The 22,594-nt window shown below is 32.7% G+C and overlaps 1 protein-coding gene and 1 long non-coding RNA gene across 7 annotated transcripts in view; both read right to left on the reverse strand.

Moving 5' to 3' along the window:
• LOC127709698 (GPI inositol-deacylase-like) overlaps window positions 1–22,594 on the reverse strand; it is a 283,867-nt gene that overhangs the window by 157,077 nt on the left and 104,196 nt on the right. For all 6 annotated transcript variants that reach the window (XR_007985716.1, XR_007985717.1, XM_052215342.1 and 3 more), the window contains exons 13-14: window positions 15,560–15,724; window positions 11,969–12,043 (exon numbers count right to left, since the gene is read on the reverse strand). Coding sequence is in view for 4 of the 6 variants with exons in the window: in XM_052215342.1 (XP_052071302.1) it covers window positions 11,969–12,043; window positions 15,560–15,724 (240 nt within the window). In the remaining 2 variants the exon portion in view is untranslated. The remainder of the gene's footprint in view (window positions 1–11,968; window positions 12,044–15,559; window positions 15,725–22,594) is intronic.
• On the reverse strand, window positions 2,316–4,715 carry LOC127709749 (uncharacterized). The gene is made up of 3 exons (XR_007985728.1): window positions 4,448–4,715; window positions 3,878–4,034; window positions 2,316–2,741 (listed from the first exon to the last, which is right to left on the reverse strand). It is a non-coding gene; the product is annotated as an uncharacterized LOC127709749 (long non-coding RNA).

Genomic DNA, 22,594 nt, shown 5'->3' on the forward strand with positions numbered 1-22,594 from the left:
TCCTAACCATCCCTTTGTGGTATGGAAACTTGTGGTATAATTTCAGAGAGATCCATACACCGTTCCACAAGTTATTGTCTAGAAACTAGAAAAATGCTTATTGGGGCCCCTTTTTGGCCCCTAATTCTTAAACTGTTAGGACTATAACCCCCAAAATCGATCCCAACCTTCCTTTTGTGGTTATAAAGCTAGTGTTTAAATTTCATAGATTTCTATTTACATTTACTAAGGTTATTGTCCGGAAACCAAATGTCTTCGGACGACGCTGACGACGTGATTCCAATTTACGACCGCAAAAATTTTTTGGGGTCGTATAAAAACTTTGAGCAATGAACTGTGAAAATAAGGTCAAGGTCAAATAAAACCTGCCAGACTGACATATACATCGTAAAATATTTCAATACACTAAATATAGTTGACCTATTGCATACAGTATAAGAAAATAAAGGTGGATAGTGTCCACATGTGGACACAGATGATGCCCCCGCTTGCATATCATATAGTTATAAAGGGACATAACTGAAGAACGGTAAAAGTGACGCTACCCAAATTTGAACTTGATCTAAGTTTTTTAGTAATAAGCATTGTGTGCAAGTCTCATAACATTTAGTTGAGGCAAACTTAAGTAGAGAACAGAAACTAAAAATTCAGCAATTTTTCTATTTGTAAACACGCATAACTCTAGAACGGTTGTGTATAAGTTTTATAACATTTGGTTGAGACTAACTAAAAAATTCAGCAATTTTTATGTTTATAAAGGGAGACATAACTCAAGAATGGTAAAAGCGTTGCCACCAAATTTCGTACTTAATCTGTATTATGTAGTAATAAGCATTGTGTATAAGTTTCATAACATTTGGTTGAGGCAAACTAAAGTTAGAAAACGGAAACAAAAAATTTGTACCTGATCTTAGTTATGTGGTAATGAATATTGTGTATAGGTTTCATAATGTTTGGTAGGGGCAAACTTAAGTTACAGAATGGAAACTAAAATTTTTACAATATTTCGATTTATAAAGGGGCATAACTCAATAATGGTTAAAGTGACACTACCCAAATTCAACTTAATCTGTGTTTTATCAGTGGAAGTCAAAATTAAACATTGCATTGTATAAAGCATTGATTGTAGTTGATTCAACTATAATCATGGACAAAGGAAGATAACTCCAATTTTTAAAATTACTTGATATTTAGAAGAAAACAAAAATTTTGCAATTTTTCCATTTATAAAGGGGTATAACTCTAGAACGGTTAAAGTGACTCCACCAGAATTCAAACTTGATCTGTGTTTTGTGGTGATATGCATTGTGTATAAGTTTCATAACATTTGGTTGAGGCACACTTAAGTTAGAGAACGGAAACGAAAAATTCAGCAATTTTTCCATTTTTAAAGGGGCATAACTCTAGAACGGTTGAAGTGACGCCACCAAAATTCAAACTTGATCTGTGTTTTGTGGTAATAATCATTGTGTATAAGTTTCATAACATTTGGTTGAGGCAAACTCAAGTGAGAGAACGGAAACCAATTTTGGTACTTACGTACGTACAGACTAACAAGTGTAAAACTTCATGCCCCCACTGCTACGGCGGGGGCATAAAAAGACTAAAACACTAACACTTAACTTTAACCACTGAACCATGAAAACGAGGCCAAGGTCAGATGACACCTGCCAGTTGGACATGTACACCTTACAATCACTCCATACACCAAATATAGTAGACTATTGCTTCTAGTATCTGAGATATGGACTTGACCACGAAAACTTATTAGTTAACCTTGTTCACTGATCCATGAAATGAGGTCGAGGTCAAGTGAAAACTGTCTGACAGGCATGAGGACCTTGCAAGGTTTGCACATACCAAATATAGTTATTCTATTACTCATAATAATAGTTATCAAAGCTGAAAATGTAAAGTGGGATTTCACTGAAAATACCAGTGGAGTTTCATCAGAGATCCATTGGAATACCACTGTATTACCACTGGGAAATTTGGTCGGGATTTTCATTGGACATTCATTGTTTTCCATTGGGATATCAGTGGAATATCCAGTGGGATTCCGGTGAATACTCGAGTGGAATACAGTGGAAATTCCATTGGAATACCAGTGAAAACTTCGTTGGAATACCATTGTTTTCCCACTGGACATTTATTGTTTTCTACTGGGATACCAGTGGTAATTCCATTGGAAATTGTAACAATCAACCGAAGAAAACCAGTGATATTTCAATGGAAATTGACAATTCCACTGAAATTTTAGATATCATTTTGCATGCACTGCTTATTTTTGAATGAATTAATAAGAAAACTTGAAATAAGACAATAACCGTTTTAATGCAAGTCAACAATTAAAGAAATTACAACAGTTTATACATCATCCACATTTAAGACCTTTTAAACGAAAAAATCAACCTCTTTAAAATATTAACGTTGATAAATTATCATTTTTTAGTCAAAGATGTATTTACTTAATTGTACATGTAAATCATTTTTCTGGTTAAATCATTCATAAGTCCATGGTAACTTTTGGTCCTCTTGAAATCTTTCACAAATGGTTTTAATTTTCAATTTTACAAATTTGTTTATTGTGCATTATACCAAACAAAAATGTCCAGTTTACATGCATACGAAATACTTTGTCAGTTTGGTCAGTTTTCTTCATCATCCATTGATATTATTCATGAATTAAGTCCAAAGTTTCTGCATTCCAATCCTGTTCCATTAAGTCTTCATTGATTAATCTGAAAGAAAAAAAAACATACATCATAACATGCATAGAATTTTGAATTAAAATAACATTACAATACCATGCTCCAGTCTGCAATTATTCAAAAATATATGTTACTGGCATATATATTTTATTTGTGTTTGTGTGTAATTTATTCACAACATTTATACACCAAGAGCAATTTAGACACATGTATGTCTATTGTTGAAGACTATGTGTTCTCTAGATATCTTTGGCTATAGTTGCTGGGTTGCTGTCTCTTAGACTTATAACACACATCTCTTTTTATCAAAATAGACTTCTATTGTTCATGGATCAGGTGTCTCTCAAAGCCAAATAAAATAGTACGTGTGGTTCCAGTTACATTTAAAAAAAAATTAGGGTAGGTAGGTAAGAATTTTTTTTATTTTATGGTTTTTTTTTACATTGAGTATATCATGTCTGCAATTATTCAAAAATATATGTTACTGGCATATTTTATTTGTGTTTGTGTGTAATTTATTCACAACATTTATACACTAAGAGCAATTTAGACACATGTATGTCTATTGTTGAAGACTATGTGTTCTCTAGATATCTTTGGCTATAGTTGCTGGGTTGCTGTCTCTTAGACTTATAACACACATCTCTTTTTATCAAAATAGACTTTTATTGTTCATGGATCAGGTGTCTCTCAAAGCCAAATAAAATAGTATGTGTGGTTCCAGTTACATTTAAAAAAAAATTAGGGTAGGTAGTTAGAATTTTTTTTATTTTATGTTTTTTTTTTTACATTGAGTCTATCATGTCTATGGGAGCAACATTTTGACTTAAACAGTACTTACTGAAAAATGACAAAAAAATCTTTAGGGTAGGCTATTGTTAAGACTAAAAAAAAAGGTAGGTAAGGTAATTGGAACCACGCATATATTTTTATTTAGCCTCATATTATCTTTCCCTTCGTGTTGTGTTTGTTGTTGGTTTACTATTTGGTTGAAGCATACCAGACACCTCATTTTGTTCACATAATAGCCATGATTAACCATTGTGCATGATGATCAGATTAATGTTTTTGAGATGTGTTTACAGCTTATAGATGTGAATGATTAACATGATTATTGTATTTTTATTTCAAGTGTGGGAAGGATGAAAAAATAATTCAATAAGTACCTTTCAATAATCTTATACTCAAATTTCTTTTCTGCTGCTGGTTAGTTTGTTTTCATCGTGTTTTCATATTATTGAGTGGATATTGATCGATGCACAGTCATCATTTTTGCAGCTTTGTACCTTCACCATGATCAATCCCTTTTAATATATGGACAACCTAAAAAAAATGTAAAAACATTTTATTAATCATTTTTAATTCTGGTCATGACCTGTATGCATCATATATTACTGATATTTATCATACAATGTACATATATAATTAAGAAGCTTCTTTCAGTTAAGTATAAAGACTCTAAAACACAATATTAACCTTTAGGGATTTTTTGTGTTGCATGTCCATCCAAATCAGAACATGACAAAATTAAGTTGAATGTGCCTGACATTGTGTAGTAAACTGTAAACATCTTTCCTTGATTGTGAAGACACACAATGTAATTCAATATTGAATAATAAAGTGTGAACTAACAGAGCCCATCAATAAAACTAAAGGGGGTGTATATCTTCTTTTTTTTATTTTAATTAAAAATATTCATGATGTTAAAATCAAATGTAAAATCTCTTAAAAATTACCTGTATCTGCTGTACGTCTGCCCTACATCAGCACATCGTCTCATCGTAAATTCTTGGTTCAACAGCTAATGTCATACCTAAATGTTCTGCCTTTAATGTCTATTTCTTTATTTATCGAAGGTTGTTGAGTATTAATTATTATTAACATGATTAATGTAACCACAGCTGGACAATGCTGGACAGCATACATACTCGTACAATATTTTTAGTTTCAAATTTGAACACATTCCGTGTATTAATGATAACGACTATCTGATTGGCCGATCGGAAATCCTGGAAATAGAGTTATCCAATCAAATCAGCGGTTATATATATATAGTCTGGTAGAAAAAATGGCAGCCTCCATGAATGTAAACATGTGTGTTGAAAAACAACATTATAGACTACAGTTTCACGAATTTTCTGCTCAAATTATGCCAAAACACTGACATTTAGCGTACAATTGATTGGAGCGGATTATATGTGAAATGTTTCTATAGTTTAACTTATATGACCCGAGTTCCAGTGCCGAGTTCAGGACATGAAAATGATGAAAAATTCATCACACGGACAAAGTTAAGATACCGAAACAGTTTATAGAACAATGTGGAAAATGAAAGCCGGTCACTTTACTTTTCTCAAAAGAACAGTAGACCAGTAACAGTTAATGAACATGATGAAGTCAAAGGAGAAATAATTATATTATTGTATACATGTAGACTGTAGTACAGGGCAGTTGTCAGTACGGTCACTTGAAGAAAAAAACGGAGTTATCCTAACAATTCGTACAGTCTGAAGATAATTTCTGCAACAGATCTGTTTAAAACGGCCCTTTTAAGAGCCATGCATATTTTTCAAAAAGAATCTTAATTGTTTTTGTTCGTTAAAAATATTCATTTCTTTATTTATATTATCTGATTATTGCACATTTAATTTTATTTCTTAATAGTTAAAATGTATCCTTTCAATGTGTCATACTCATAGGCTATATGGTGATGCATTATATTCACCCTACATCTGAGGAGCTACCATTTTACTTATTTTATATGGGGGGGGGGGGGGGGGGGGTCTTTCAGACCAAATGATTATTTTCATTTGTTACTAGGCAAGTGATTTCATATTACATTTAACCATGTAACATTTTTGAACAAATGTTTCATATACATGTATATATGTAGGTTTATGAAATATTCATTACATCCCATATATTATCATGATTATAATATTTAATTTCTTATCAGGCCAGCAAATTATATGCTACAAATTAAATCCTTTATATAATAATCATGCACTTAATTATTTGAAAAATTTAAATTAGAAGTATATATTCCTTTAAATTTCTAAGTCCAAAATTCCACTGGAATATTTGCATTAAATCAAAACTCCACTGAAATATAAACAATAATATTCCACTGGAAATTAATTGGAAAATCTTTGGAAGTTTCATTGGAAATTTCACTGATTTTCCATTGGAATTACAGTGTGAAAAATATTCCAGATGTTTTGGATGAAATTCTAATGGGATTCCATCGGAATATTTTTTTCCACTGAATACCAGTGTAATTTCACTGGAAATCCAGTGGAATCCCGTACTCATTTTCAGTAGGGAGGTACCAGGATTATAATTTAATACGCCAGACGCGCGTTTCGTCTACATAAGACTCATCAGTGACGCTCAGATCAAAATAGTTATAAAGCCAAACAAGTACAAAGTTGAAGAGCATTGAGTACCCAAAATTCCAAAAAGTTGTGTCAAATACGGCTATTAAGGTAATCTAATCCTGGGATAAGAAAATCCTTAGTTTTTCGAAAAATTCAAAGTTTTGTAACAGGAAATTTATAAAAATGACCATATAATTGATATTCATGTCAACACCAAAGTGCTGACTACTGGGCTGGTGATACCCGCCAGGACAAAACGTCCACCAGCAGTGGCATCGACCAGAGATAATAAGAGAGAAATTAACATTACAAAAAATCTTAACTTTTTTTCAAGTAGTCACTGAACCATGAAAATGAGGTCAGGGACAATAGACATATGACAGATGGAAATTTCATAACACAAGGCATCTACATACAAAGTATGAAGCATCCAGGTCTTCTACCTTCTGAAATATGAATCTTTACAGTAGTTAGTTAACCATCGCCGCTGCCACCAGATCACTTATGATACAATGTCTCGCTAGGCTCGACAAAAAATGGCCATACGTAAATTTCAGGATAACTGGATAAAAGAATTTTCATGGTTGCAATATGATCAAAATAAGACAGTATTATGAATTGTAGGTTTTGCCAAACCCTACCAAATATTGCTGGTTCAACTGACTTCATTGAAGGCTCTACAACTTTTACAAGGGTTGTTTACACAGCAAAAATATGGGATTTTTTCTATGCCGAAGTGGAAAACATGTTAAGAAGTTTATATTCTTTCAAAATTCAAATGAATACTGTTTGCACCACAGGCTTTACAATTGCAAATCTGGCTAGTTTTTTTATGTTAGCACATTGTTACATACTATATTAGTTGTTTAACAAATATGACTGAAAATTAATATTGTGGAAGATTGAATGTCCTTCCTTCAGAGCAACAGCAATCACCATAGGTTTTATGCAGAGTTCATACATTGCAGTGTAGTGCTTTGAGGACTGTTATTTGTCTGTCCTTTTTTTTTGCTTTAGTCATGGTGTTATCTGTGGTTCTTTGGCCATTGTTTGAGACTGCCTCCTTGTTATTTTCTTCCTTCTTTCAACCAAGGAAAAGGTAACCAGCTTGTTCAAAGTTAAGTGAATCAATGAAATCCAAACAGAACTTAAAACTCAGAAATCCATGTAAGATGTATAAATAGTAAATTTTAGTGGAGTTCAAAGTTTTAAAGTACACATATGAAGATCGATGTAAGATGTATAAATAGTAAATTTTAGTTGAGTTCAAAGTTTTAAAGTGCACATATGAAGATCGATGTAAGATGTATAAATAGTAAATTTTAGTGGAGTTTAAAGATTACAGAGATATGGCTCGCCAGTATCGGCATAAAATTCAGAAAAAGACAATCTGATGGACAGCAACAATGCTAATTAATTCAAAGTCGTTTGGACCAAATAGTGGGCAGGGCCTTGAAATGGTTGACAAACTGAGATGTACAGACAGCAAATATAACTTTATAGAAAATATTGTTGTCAATTGTAAGAAGTTCCTATCAAACTAACTTAAGCAGAAACATAACATTGAAAATTGTTAATTAATTGAAAGTCACTGGACCATTACCTTGGGGGCAGGGCCTTGAAATAGTCGTCAAACTGATATGTACTGATAGCAATGCAACTTCATATAAAATATCATTGATCTATCATAAGTAGTTTCTATCAAACTAACTTAAGCAGAAAACTTAACATTGAAAATTGCTAATTAATTAAAAGTCATTGGACCATGGCCTAGTGGGTGAGGCCTCAAAATAGTCTTCAAATTGATATGTACTGATAGCAATGCAACTCCATACAAAATATCATTGATCTATCACAAGAAGTTCCTATCAAAACCAACTTAAAAGCAGAAAACTTAACAATTGTTGACGCCATCTCCATCACAGTCGTCGGAAAAGCAAAACCTATTACTCGCTTTCCGTGACATTTCGTCGCAGGCAAGACAAAAAATCTCACTAAATCCATGCAGTGTCATGTTCCATGATTCTGTTTTGATTGTATTTCAAGGTTCATATTTGATGAACTTCCTTATCAAAATCTGTGAGTTAACTAGCAACTAATGGTTTTCGATAAAAAATCACTGAATGAAATTTGTTTGCTGATTGTATGTTATGACTTCGTAATAAGTGTTATGCTATAATTTCGTAATAAGTGTTAAATAATGAGCATAGAAGTATATATGCATGCATTGGTTCAATAATTTCTTTCATATTATAAATACAAGAAACTCATTTCATATGACATTAATGAAGCAGTATCTACTGTTTTCACAAAAATATTGGTTTACAAGAATATAGTTTATTTTGTACAAAAAATACACATGGAAGCTATTGTAGTGCAATTCAACATTCTTTTCACAATATTTTACTTTTTTTCAAGTAGTTGAATTTTTCTTGGTCAACAACAATTAATTTGAAAACAACCCCATTTTCACATAACCCCGGATTAACCTAATAAATGTGCAGGTGTACAAAGTTCTATTGAATAAGAAAACAATATGAAATTTAGTAGACTGACAACTTTATAGAACTTGGCTGAAAAAGAGATCATATAGAAGTTTTAGTAAGATTTGGCAGTACAATGATAAATATAGGGAAACAGTATTATTGGTAGACATGTTTTAAGGCCTCAATGAACTAAAGGAGTAGGTCCAGTAAGACCCCTTTTTGGCCCCAAAATATAGCAGTTTTACAAAATTGTTAAAATGTAAACGTTTAGCTATTTATTGAAAAGTAGAATACTTCTGCTACATAAATTTGGGTTGTTTTTGACAATACAAGCTCAACATATATTGGGTACTAACATCATTAATTCATGCTAAATTAATGAAATCTTCACAACTGTAGCATTTGAGTTAAATTTTAGACGGTTTCTGTCTTAAATGGAAGTGGCCGCATTTGTGTTCATTCTTAATATTGAAATGTAAGTTGTATTTGATGATAATACATAACATATATAAAGGTTGAGAGTGAACACAGATGCGGCCACTTTCGTTTTTGACAAAAACCATCTGAAAAGTGACATATTATGGCATATTTGATAGATTTTTCATATTCAAGCTTGAATTTGAGCGTCTGAAATGACTAAATCAGTTCAAATCTTTCACATTAACTAATTGAATCGACTGAAGTAGACACTTAAGTGTTTAAAAAGTGTCCAAAATCTTTCCTCAGATGAACCTGAAATTTGAGGCCAAAATCAGCCCTTACGGGACCTACTCCTTTGGTAACAAAGTAGCAAAAACCACACCTTAGTCCGGATGAAATGAGATTGTGATTGTGTCATAGAGCCATATTCACGTTTCATGTGTGGAAAATAACAATTTACAGGAAAATAATTCACTGTAGACAAATGTGGTTACCCAATAGGCCCAAAGAAGATAACAAAACTAAATGACCCACAAAATCTATACTATTAATTTTGTAGACCAAAATTTGTTAGCCTGTTTGTCTGCGAGCCGACTATCGTCTGAAGTATTATGTAATAATAAATAGTTAGTGTATATAATGTACTTTATAACTTCATATAGTAAATGCTTTAATTAGCGTAGCTTAATTAATTAAACCCTAAATAAAGTTCTGTAGCTGGTTCCTTACCGTCTACGTTTTGTAAGCAGGCGGAAATGGTTTTGTATTCAATTTGTCTTAAATATACGACAACTCGGCCCACAGCCAACTCGCACTACTCAAACACTCTCACTAATTATTACAACTTTCATCACTTTATCAAACTCGCACCACTCAAGAAAAAAGAAATATAACAAACTTGAAGTAATGTGTTTAATCATTAGATTGTTTTTTTCTTCTCTTAGTAAATTCCTCCTTTCTTGGAGCCCCCGTGTCATACAGAGACAGAACTCACACCACTCGAAAAAAATACTACAAACTTGCACCAAGAAGAAATGTTTTAAATCATCAGAGAGTTCTAGATTGTATTCTCTTAGTTATTTCCTCCGTTCTTGGAGCACCTGTATCACACAGAGACAGAACTTGACTTGCACTTTTCGAAAAAAAAGAAATACTACAAACTAGCACCACTGAGAAATGTTTTAATCATCAGTGTTCTAGGTTGTCTTCTTCTTCTCTGAGTTATTTCCTCCGTTGTAGGAGTACCTGTGTAACACCGAGACTGAAGCTGCAAATTGGACATTCAAACTCCTATGGAAGAAGAACTGACAAACTAATCAAAACTATCAACATAATGCATCAGTACATAAAAACAGTTTAAGAAACACTATCCCAAGCTGTGTATCACCATAAACATTTCAAGTAGTCTTCAAGCCACGCTCGCGTGGGTTTTTCTAGTAAAATTTAAAATTAGATATGTCAGAACAACACAAATGGCCCCGCTTGCAAAAACAGCTGGAAGCCATTTTTAGGAGTGGACATTTGAGAATGAAAGTCTGTAATACTGTTATTTTCACAATATTTTCAAAGTCCAAAGTCCTTAATTTCAGCAAAAAATCAGCAAAGCAGAACCAAACTTTAACTCGATCTGTAACTCATCATAGTGGACTCACATACTAAAAATTAGCTCAATATGTGAAGGCGTTTAGAAAAAAAGACCATATAACTGTTATTTTCATGAAATTTTCAAAGTCCATAGCTCAAAATTTCAGCTAAAATCAACCGAGGTTAACCAAACGTTAACTTTATCTGTAAGTCATCATAGTAGACTCACATAATAAAAATCAGCTTAATATGTGAAGGTGTTCAGAAAAAAAGTCTGTATAACTGTTATTTTCACAAAATTTTCAAAGTCCAAAGCCCATAATTTCAGCAAAGATCAGCCTAGCATAACCAAATGTAAACTTGATCTGTAACTCATCATAGTAGACTCACATACTAAAAATCAGCTCAATATGTTAAGGTGTTTAGAAAAAAAGTCTGTATAACTGTTATTTTCACAAATTTTTTAAAGTCAAAAGCCTTAATTTCGGCAGTTATCAGTGTAGTGGAACTGAACATAAACTTGACCTGTAACTCATCATAGTAGACTCACACACTTAAAAATCAGCTCAATATGTGAAGGCATTTAGAAAAAAAGTCTGAATAACTGATCGTTGTGGAATGACGGAATGACAGATAAGGGTTACCTATATGGCCCAACCACTTTGTGGCGGGGCCATAAAAATGTAAGAAACTGCTACAACAGGTATATAAAATGTATTGCATTAATTGAACCAACTATGTTGAGATGACTGATCAATCATTTATTCATTTATCAATGGGTTTTCAGTCAACAACATTTAACTGAACACATACCACATCAATGAATTTAATACAAATAATGGTATTGGACTTAACACATACCTTTTTACCTATAGTTACTTGAACATAGATGGATTAATGAGATAACTGTATACTTCATACTCAGTTTTACATATGCCAAACTACTGGATTTATCTTGAAACAAATTGAACTGTGGGCTATAGTAATGATACTCATGCTATAAGTATTCAGTATACAGAAAGTTGATGTGCAATTGATGTGAAAACACATCACACAGTAAAGAAAGCCCTGCTTTGTAGTTGCCAAGAAAAATGCAATGAAAATTTCATACATGGCCATTTATGTGTAAGAATATATAAGTATTCAGTAAACATGTAGTTGATGACAATAAATCTGAAAATGCAACAAACAGTGAATCATGCTCACATGAAGCAAGATACCAAATTTCAGGAAGCTCCTTAGAAAAGTGTGCAAAAAGAGAAAGGAACAGGAGTATGATAAATTACTCAGCTAATCACATACATTACTAAATTTAACATATACCACATTCCAGTATTTACATCTCTTCACTTACATAAACATATGCCATATAAATAAATTTCATACATACCACATTACTGATGGCCACAAAGGAATTAACATCCTCTAGATCCATAGGCACAGCATAATAATAGTCTTCCAGCACCTTAAAAAGAAAGTTTCTACTTATACACCATCCAAGTCAGGAGAGAACTTGTTTTCAAATTAATTTTATTTAGAAATGTTTTGTATGTGGGCCCATTTCAATGAACCTTTTTAAAATTCTTGATCTATTTTCCTATTTTTCTATGATACATTTTCAAAATGAATACGGTAACTCTGTCTTTTGCTCTAGTCTGATATCTGCATTAAACTAAAATGATTATTTTCATTTAAATAAAAGAACAGAGTTTCAATGTCCCCTGTGTTGCACATATTTTATCTGTCCAAGGGCTTAAAACTAATAGAAATGTAGGCTTGACAGCACTTACAATGCAATTTTCTATATAAGTAATATTTCCAAGGGGCATAACTCTCTTTAAAATAGTTGATCGGCAATGACAATCGGCAATGTTTAAGATAAACCTTTGATATAAATTTGATAAAAATCTGACAAGAATTGTACATGTGAGAGTGCTTTAAATGCAATTTTCTCTAGAATTTTAATTTCTAAGGGATATAACTCCTGAAAAAAATAATTGATCAGTGCTGATTTTCGAACTTGTCTCAGACATGGCTGAAAGAAACCTTCTATTTTCATAACAATTAAAATGAAGGCTTCAGAGCGCTTACAATGCAATATTCCATATAATTAATATTTCCAATGGGCATAACTCTTTAAAAAACATTTGATCTGCAATGATTTTCAAATTTGTCTGTGACATAAACCTTTGGTATAAATTTGATTTCAAGAATTGTACACGTGAGAGTGCTTACAATGCAATTTTCCAAGTAATAAATGGGCATAACACTTTTTAAAATGTTTGATCAGTAATGATTTTCAAAATAGTCCAAGACATTGCTGATATTAATTTGACAGAAATCTGGTAAGTGAGAGCACTTGCAAGATGGGAAGGATCATGGATGTCATGTTTTTCTATGCCCCCTCAAAAGTGAAATTCGTCAATATAAAACTTGACCTCTATTTTGTCATCAGTAACAACATATTAAAGTTTCATAAGCATTGGTGAAGTGGTTCATTAGTTATTGCATGGAAACGATATAAAATGCCTTTTTCCAACAGATTAAGGACCATAACTCCTGAACAGTAAAAGTTAAAATAGTCAATATCAACCTTGAACTCCGTTTGACATAAGTTTCAACATATGAAAATTTAAAAAAGCATTGGTTGAACAGTTCAAAAGTTATTGCACGAAAACTGTTGGCAGAAGCTTGCCAGCTCATCACCCGCCTGTCCTACTTCACCAAATTATTAACCTGATTTTTCCTTCTGAGGTTAAAACTGTGTTTAAAATCTGTTACTTGCAGCTAAAAATGAGATGAAAAATACATTCCTTACATCTTATATCAGATTGAAAAAAAATTAAAAAAAGATCAAAGACTCAAATGCAGGTTGTGCAGAATGCATCTTAAACAATCATTGACAATGGAGAATGTTCTATACTGAACATTTAAACATGGAAATATAAAATGAAATGGTGGAAAATCTTCAAACAACTCAATAATGGAATGTGTATAACATCAATAGCTTCACAAACTTTCTGTGTTAAAAACAAAAATTGTAACATCTTTTGAAAATTTTTCTGAAGAAATGACTAAGTTACAAAGTCTAGAAATGTAGAAAAAAAATCTTTAAAAAAACCCATAAAATCAGGAGCACAACTGCAATATAAATGCAATTATTTTGTGAAGTTTCAATAATCTGTGTTACACCTGTAGTAAAAATTCGTAAGGGTTCCGCGGAACATAGTGTCTCGCCTACTTTTGCTGCTAGTCACAGGCTCAACAAAAATGGGGAAAAAATTATTAAAAATTTTCCTATAGATACTATCTTTTGATTGTAAGAAGCTTCTGTCCAAGTTTGGTAAAAATCCAGAATGGTTTATGAATCTAATAAATGTTTTAAAAACTTTAACTACAGACTTTATGTAATGTTAACTGGAAGAAAAACTAAGTCCATTTATAAGTAATATATGGAAAAACAGGAAATATATTTTTACAAAATTTCCTTTTAGATACTAGCTTTTGATCATAAACAAGCTTCTGTCTAAGTTTGGTACAAATCCAGGATAGTTTAAGAAAGTTATTAAAATTTTTAAAACTTTAACCACAGAGTGAATGTAATGTTAACTGGCAGAAAAACTAAGTCCATTTATAAGTGAAATAATTTTACAAAATTTACTTCTGGATACTATCTTATGATCATTATAAACAAGCTTCTGTCCAAGTTTGGTAGAAATCCAGGATATTTTAAGAAAGTTATTAAAATTTAAAAAAATTTAACCACAGAGTGAATATTTGTGGACGGCGCCGCCGCTGCCGACAGAATGTAGGATCGCTATGTCTCGCTTTTGGGACAAAAGTCGCAAGCTCAACAAAAATGGTACTGTCTTTCATAAATTTTGCTGAAAAATGAATAAAGTTCCCTAGTCTTGAAAAATTGCAAAAATTTCCTCACTCAAACAATTCCATAATAGCCGGTGCACAACTTACACATGTGTGCAATCTTTCTGTGAAATTTGAGGGGCCTGGGTTGAAAACTAGAATTTGATTACAATAATTAGGTACCTATATTCCTCCGCCTGCCTGACATCATTATACTATATACTAGTTTTGGACTTTGTCCTACCCAGGCAGCAAAAAATTGAAATATGAATATAGACAAAAATCTCACATGATTTACAAAGATTTATTTTTAAAATGGTTCTCATGTTCTTCAACATTCAAATATCAATTAAATAAAATGTTACAAGAAAACAACACATGAATAATACTTTCTTAACAAATTCCATAATTGAATAATGTCAATACTTTTAACAACTACAATGATGTAAATAAAATTGAGAATTGAGATGATAACACATATAGCACTGAGGTGTGGGGAGGAGGATTTTTCCTGATTGATCATTTATTTTCATCTGTTCTACACATGCTTATTTTTTCTGCTGCTTTGCCACAAGAAAATTTATTATCAATATTGTAAACATTTTATGTTGCAGAATATTCTTTTTCATCCTGTCTTATGCAGTTCTTCCCAGTCCAAATTATTCATTTTCAAAATCCTCCTCCCCAACACCCAAGAATACCAAATGGTCATCCCCTTACTAGCCTGTCAACACTGATTTTGTGAGTATAAATCCGGCATATGGCAGTTGCTTTCAACTCTGATCTTAACTAGGATTGCCAGTTTTCTTGCCAAAGGTCAGTGGTTCTCTCAGGACACTCCGGCTTCCTCCACTAATAAAAACTGGCCACCTCGAAATAGCCAATAGTGCTGAAAGTGGCATTAAACACAGAATAACCAATAAATCAATATTTATATATTGTAAGCAGCAAACTGATTTGTAGTTTATGGAAAAATGTGACAAATATTTAAAGGAAGAATAGACAGATGCAGACAGATAGACGGAATGATGGAAGTAAATCAATATACATTATACCTCATTAGTTAAATCAGAGGTATCATATAAAGAAGGTGATTTTCATTCTATTCAAAACTAACCCTTTTCTTCGCAAATTCCCATGTCTTTTCTTTCTTGACAACCCATGGGATTTCTTCATACAGTAGTATTTCATCCCTCCAATATTCAGGAATTTTCTTTGTACCAGGATTTGACAGAAAATGATGTTTAAAAACATTCATTCTTTCATTAGTGTTAATAGTGACCTGTAAATACAAATTCTTTCATCAGCGTTAATATTGACCTCTTGCTACAGGAGGGTATCGCCATCAGTGTTATTATTGACCTGTAAATATAATAGTCATTCTCTAATCAGTGTTAATATTGACCTCTAGATACAAGAGGGATTCTCCATCAGCGTTTATATTGACCTCTAGATACAAGAGGGAATCTCCATCAGTGTTAATATTGACCTGTAAATACAATAATCATTCTCTCATCAGTGTTAATATTGACCTCTAGATACAAGAGGGAAGCTCCATCAGTGTTAATATTGACCGCTGGCTACAAGAGGGAATCTCCATCAGTGTTAATATTAACCTGTAAATATAATAGTCATTCTCTAATCAGTGTTAATATTGACCTCTTGCTACAAGAGGGAATCTCCATCAGTGTTAATATTGACCTGTAAATATAATAGTCATTCTCTAATCAGTGTTAATATTGACCTCTAGATACAAGAGGGAATCTCCATCAGTGTTAATATTGACCTGTAAATATAATAGTCATTCTCTCATCAGTGTTAATATTGACCTCTTGCTACAAGAGGGAATCTCCATCAGTGTAAATATTGACCTGTAAATATAATAGTCATTCTCTCATAAGTGTTAATATTGACCTCTGGATACAAGAGGGAATCTCCATCAGTGTTAATATTGGCCTCTAGATACAAGAGGAAATCTGCATCAGTGTTAATATTGGCCTCTAGATACAAGAGGGAATCTCCATCAGTGTTAATAGTGAACAGCTAACATCAATGTTAATATCCCTTTTTCTAATATCAGTGTTAATAGTGACCTGCAAATATAACAGATTTCTCTAAACAGTGTTATATTGTCCAATTTATGGAATAAAACCACAGATTCATATCTATGTTAAAACCTGCAATTTCAAGCTTTCATAGCTATTTTGACAGTCATTTTATGTGAAAATATACCTTACCCTGACTTGTGCTGAAAAATTCAACATACCTTTAGTTGCATATTAGAGCGCACTGGTTCCCAGAAGTTAGGTTGTACAAAATCAGGTACTTCTGAGCTGAACAACAAGGCAAATATGCCCTCCTATTTTAATTTCATATATCTTTTTATTAATAGTAAGAAACTTTTAACAAGGGTTCTACAGTGATCCCAACTCCCAAGTACTTAAGCTTTCATTTCATACCACAAATACTCATATATTTTACTTATTGACAAGGTTACAGCTATGCGTAGGAACTATTTTGTTAAAATATGTACTACATGTACTTTCTTGTATTTTCTTTCTGACTGGGCCCTTAGTTGTTCTATACCTTATACAGGAGACTTCTTTCAGTGTTAAAATTCACTACAAACACAACAGTCAATCCTGTATCAGTGTTAATAAGAAGATCTTAAAAGTGCTCACAGTTTACAACTCATCACTGTCAATCTGCTGATGAAATATGATGTCATTCAGAAGTACCAGAGAAAAGTGGGGTTGAAATAATTGTAGGATGAATGGAAATAAGGACAGACGGACAAGGGGATTGCAATATAGATACCACTCTTAGAGTGGAATATATCATTCCTGTAAATAAACAAGAGGCTCTCAAGAGCCTGAATTGCTCACCTGTAATTTTTTGCTTAAAATCTTTATTATTTATTTAAATGATTATTTTTGCTTTTTCAATATATATTAATGAATGGCTTAAAACTTCCATTGAAATGTTCTTTGTATCTGTCATATTTTCTTCAAAATCAAAGAAATGCATTTTACCCCTATGTTTCATTTTAGCCATAGTGGCTATGTTTCTTGACATACAAGAAAATAAAATACAAAATTTATACTAGATACTCTGAAACTCATGCAACCCAAGTTTGGCTGAAATTGATTCAGCAGTTTCAAAGGAGAAGATTTTTTAAAGTAAGCAAACTAAATATTTTAAAGGGCAATAACTCCTTAAGGGGACAATTGACAATTTTGGTTATACGAACTTATTTGTAGATCTTACTTTGCTGAACACTTTTGATGTTTACAGTTTATCTTTATCATTAATAATATTCAAGATAACCAAAATCTGCAAATTTTCCTTAAAATTACCAATTAAGTGGCAGCAACCCAACAATGGGTTGTTAGATTCATCTGAAAATTTCAGGGCTGACAGAGCTTGGCCTATTAAACATTTTTACCTCTCATCAGATTAGCTCTAAATGCTTTGGTTTTTGAGATATAAGTCAAAAATTGCATTTTACCCCTACGTTCTATTTTTAGCCATGGAAGCCATGTTTTTTTACGAAACAGAAAATAAAACACAAACTTCATTCTAGATACCCTTAGAATCATTCAGCTTAAGTTTGGTTGGAATTGGTTCAGTAGTTTCAGAGGAGAAGATTTTTTAAAGTTAGAAAACATAAAAACGTTTAAACCCGCTGCATTTGTTTGCACCTGTCCTAAGTCAGGAATCTGATGTTCAGTAGTTGTTTGTTGATGTGGTTCATAAGTGTTTCTCATTTCTCGTTTTTTATATAGATTAGACCGTTGGTTTTCCCGTTTGAATGGTTTTACACTAGTAATTTTTTGGGGCCCTTTATAGCTTACTGTTCGGTGTGAGCCAAGGCTCCGTGTTGAAGACCGTACTGTGACCTATAATGGTTTACTTTTATAAATTTTGACTTGGATGGAGAGTTGTCTCATTGGCACTCATTACACATCTTCTTATATCTATGATAAACAAATTGTGTAAAATTGTCCTTAAAGGGCAATAACTCCTTAAGGGGTCAATTGACAATTTTGATCAAATGAACTTATTTGTAGATCTTACCGTGCTGAACATTTTTGCTGTTCACAGTTTATCTTTATCATTAATAATATTCAAGATAATAACCAAAAACTGCAAAATTTCCTTAAAATTACCAATTTAGTGGCAGCAACCCAAATTTCAGGGCTGATAGAACTTCACCTAATGAACACTTGAACCCCTTGACAGATTTGCTCTAAATGCTTTGGTTTTTGAGATATAAGCCAAAAACTGCATTTTACCTCTATGTTCTATTTTTAGCCCTGGCGGCCATTTTATTTGACGAAACAGTAAATAAAACACAAACTTTATTCTAGATACCCTAAGCATCATTCAGCTTAAGTTTGGTTGGAATTGGTTCAGTAGTTTCAGAGGAGAAGATGTTTGAAATAGTTTACACCAGACAGACGACGACCTTCGGAACGGTGAGCTAAAAACTTATTCCCACAACAGTGTTAATATAAGAGTTGTGTTTTCATCATTGTTATATATGTTACCCTTTCAAATAAGTAATCATCTACCAGGTACTCATATTTTATGTTTTTGTAGAAATACATTAAAATAGAAAACATAAATATGTTATATTTTAAAGACTTCATGGGGGTATATTCAGTAAATAAATATACGTCATTAAGGACCCCCATTTGGGGGAAAGCTTTCTGTATAACACTAAAGTCCTGTGCTCCACTGATTGGTAGATAATGTTTGTAATAAATATTTTTTGATAGATGGATCAAAACTAGGGTTAAAAAAAATAAAACTAGAGGCTCTAAAGAGCCTGTGTAGCTCACCTTGGTCTATGTGCATATTAAACACTCACCTTGTTCTATGTGCATATTAAACAAAGGACACAGATGGATTCATGACAAAATTGTGTTTTGGTGATGGTGATGTGTTTGTAAATCTTACTTTACTGAACATTCTTGCTCCTTACTATTATCTCTATCTATAATGAACTTGGCCCGGTAGTTACAGTGGAAAATATTTTGTAAAAATTTACAAAAATTTACAAAATTTATGAAAATTGTAAAAAATTGACTATAAAGGGCAATAACTCCTTAAGGGGTCAATTGACCATTTTGGTCATGTTGACTTATTTGTAGATCTAACTTTGCTGTACATTATTGCTGTTTACAGTTTATCTCTATCTATAATATTATTCAAGATAATAACCAAAAGCTGCAAAATTTTCTTAAAATTACCAATTCAGGGGCAGCAACCATACAACGTGTTGCCTGATTGGTCTGAAAATTTCAGGGCAGATAGATCTTGACCTAATGAACAATTTAATCTTCATCAGATTTGCTCTAAATGCTTTGGTTTCAGAGATATAAGCCAAAAACTGCATTTTACCCTATGTACTATTTTTTAGCCATGTCGGCCATCTTGGTTCGCAGGCTGGGTCATCGGACACATTTTTTAAACTAGATACCCTAATGATGATTGTGGACAAGTTTGGTTAAATTTGTCTTAGTAGTTTCAGAGGAGAAGATTTTTGTAAAAGATTACAAAAATTTACAAAAAATGGTTAAAAATATTGACTATAAAGGGCAATAACTCCTTAAGGGGTCAACTGACCATTTTGGTCAAGTTGACTTATTTGTAGATCTTACTTTGCTGAACATTATTGCTGTTCACAGTTTATCTTTATCATTAATAATATTCAAGATAATAACCAAAAACTGCAAAATTTCCTTAAAATTACCAATTTAGTGGCAGCAACCCAAATTTTAGGGCTGATAGAACTTCACCTAATGAACACTTGAACCCCTTGACAGATTTGCTCTAAATGCTTTGGTTTTTGAGATATAAGCCAAAAACTGCATTTTACCTCTATGTTCTATTTTTAGCCCTGGCGGCCATTTTATTTGACGAAACAGTAAATAAAACACAAACTTTATTCTAGATACCCTAAGCATCATTCAGCTTAAGTTTGGTTGGAATTGGTTCAGTAGTTTCAGAGGAGAAGATGTTTGAAATAGTTTACACCAGACAGACGATGGACGACCTTTGGAACGGTGAGCTAAAAACTTATTCCCACAACAGTGTTAATATAAGAGTTGTGTTTTCATCATTGTTATATATGTTACCCTTTCAAATAAGTAATCATCTACCAGGTACTCATATTTTATGTTTTTGTAGAAATACATTAAAATAGAAAACATAAATATGTTATATTTTTAAGACTTCATGGGGGTATATTCAGTAAATAAATATACATCATTAAGGACCCCCATTTGGGGAAAAGCTTTCTGTATAACACTAAAGTCCTGTGCTCCACTGATTGGTAGATAATGTTTGTAATAAATATTTTTTGATAGATGGATCAAAACTAGGGTTAAAAAAAATAAAACTAGAGGCTCTAAAGAGCCTGTGTCGCTCACCTTGGTCTATGTGCATATTAAACACTCACCTTGGTCTATGTGCATATTAAACAAAGGACACAGATGGATTCATGACAAAATTGTGTTTTGGTGATGGTGATGTGTTTGTAAATCTTACTTTACTGAACATTCTTGCTCCTTACTATTATCTCTATCTATAATGAACTTGGCCCGGTAGTCACAGTGGAAAATATTTTGTAAAAATTTACAAAAATTTACAAAATTTATGAAAATTGTAAAAAATTGACTATAAAGGGCAATAACTCCTTAAGGGGTCAATTGACCATTTTGGTCATGTTGACTTATTTGTAGATCTAACTTTGCTGTACATTATTGCTGTTTACAGTTTATCTCTATCTATAATAATATTCAAGATAATAACCAAAAGCTGCAAAATTTTCTTAAAATTACCAATTCAGGGGCAGCAACCATACAACGTGTTGCCTGATTGGTCTGAAAATTTCAGGGCAGATAGATCTTGACCTAATGAACAATTTTATCCTCATCAGATTTGCTCTAAATGCTTTGGTTTCAGAGATATAAGCCAAAAACTGCATTTTACCCTATGTACTATATTTTAGCCATGTCGGCCATCTTGGTTTCGCAGGTGGGGTCATCGGACACATTTTTTAAACTAGATACCCTAATGATGATTGTGGACAAGTTTGGTTAAATTTGTCTTAGTAGTTTCAGAGGAGAAGATTTTTGTAAAAGATTACAAAAATTTACAAAAAATGGTTAAAAATATTGACTATAAAGGGCAATAACTCCTTAAGGGGTCAACTGACCATTTTGGTCAAGTTGACTTATTTGTAGATCTTACTTTGCTGAACATTATTGCTGTTTACAGTTTATCTCTATTTATAATAATATTGAAGATAAAAACCAAAAACTGCAAAATTTCCTTAAAATTACCAATTCAGGGGCAGCAACCCAACAACGGGTTGCATGATTGGTCTGAAAATTTCAGGGCAGATAGATCTTGACCTAATGAACATTTTATCCTCATCAGATTTGCTCTAAATGCTTTGGTTTCAGAGATATGAGCCAAAAACTGCATTTTACCCTATGTACTCTTTTTTAGTCATGTCGGCCATCTTGGTTCGTGGGCGGGGTCATCGGACACATTTTTTAAACTAGATACCCTAATGATGATTGTGGTCAAGTTTGGTTAAAAATTTGGTCAACAACGGGTTGTCCGATTCATCTGAAAATTTCAGGGCAGATAGATCTTGACTTGATAAACAAGTTTACCCCATGTCAGATTTGCTCTAAATGCTTTGGTTTCAGAGATATAAGCCAAAATCTACATTTTACCCCTATGTTCTATTTTTAGCCATGGCGGCCATCTTGGTTGGTTGGCCGGGTCACCGGACACATTTTTTAAACTAGATACCCCAATGATGATTGTGGCCAAGTTTGGTCAAATTTGGCCCAGTAGTTTCAGAGAAGATTTTTGTAAAAGTTAACGACGACGGACGACGGACGCCAAGTGATGAGAAAAGCTCACTTGGCCCTTTGGGCCAGGTGAGCTAAAAATGAATGTTGAATACACTTAATTTTTTTTTTAATACAGGGTTGAAAAGTGATGGGGTAGGAATTTAGTGCAAATCTACAGTGTTTGTAAACAAGGCCACGTGAATGGCCCAAAAATGCCTGATGACCCTATGTTTTTATTGTTGCAAAAGATCATCATCCGCCAGATGAATATTATA

Source organism: Mytilus californianus, unplaced genomic scaffold, assembly GCF_021869535.1.
Source record: "Mytilus californianus isolate M0D057914Y unplaced genomic scaffold, xbMytCali1.0.p SCAF_7, whole genome shotgun sequence".
NCBI lineage: Eukaryota > Metazoa > Mollusca > Bivalvia > Mytilida > Mytilidae > Mytilus > Mytilus californianus.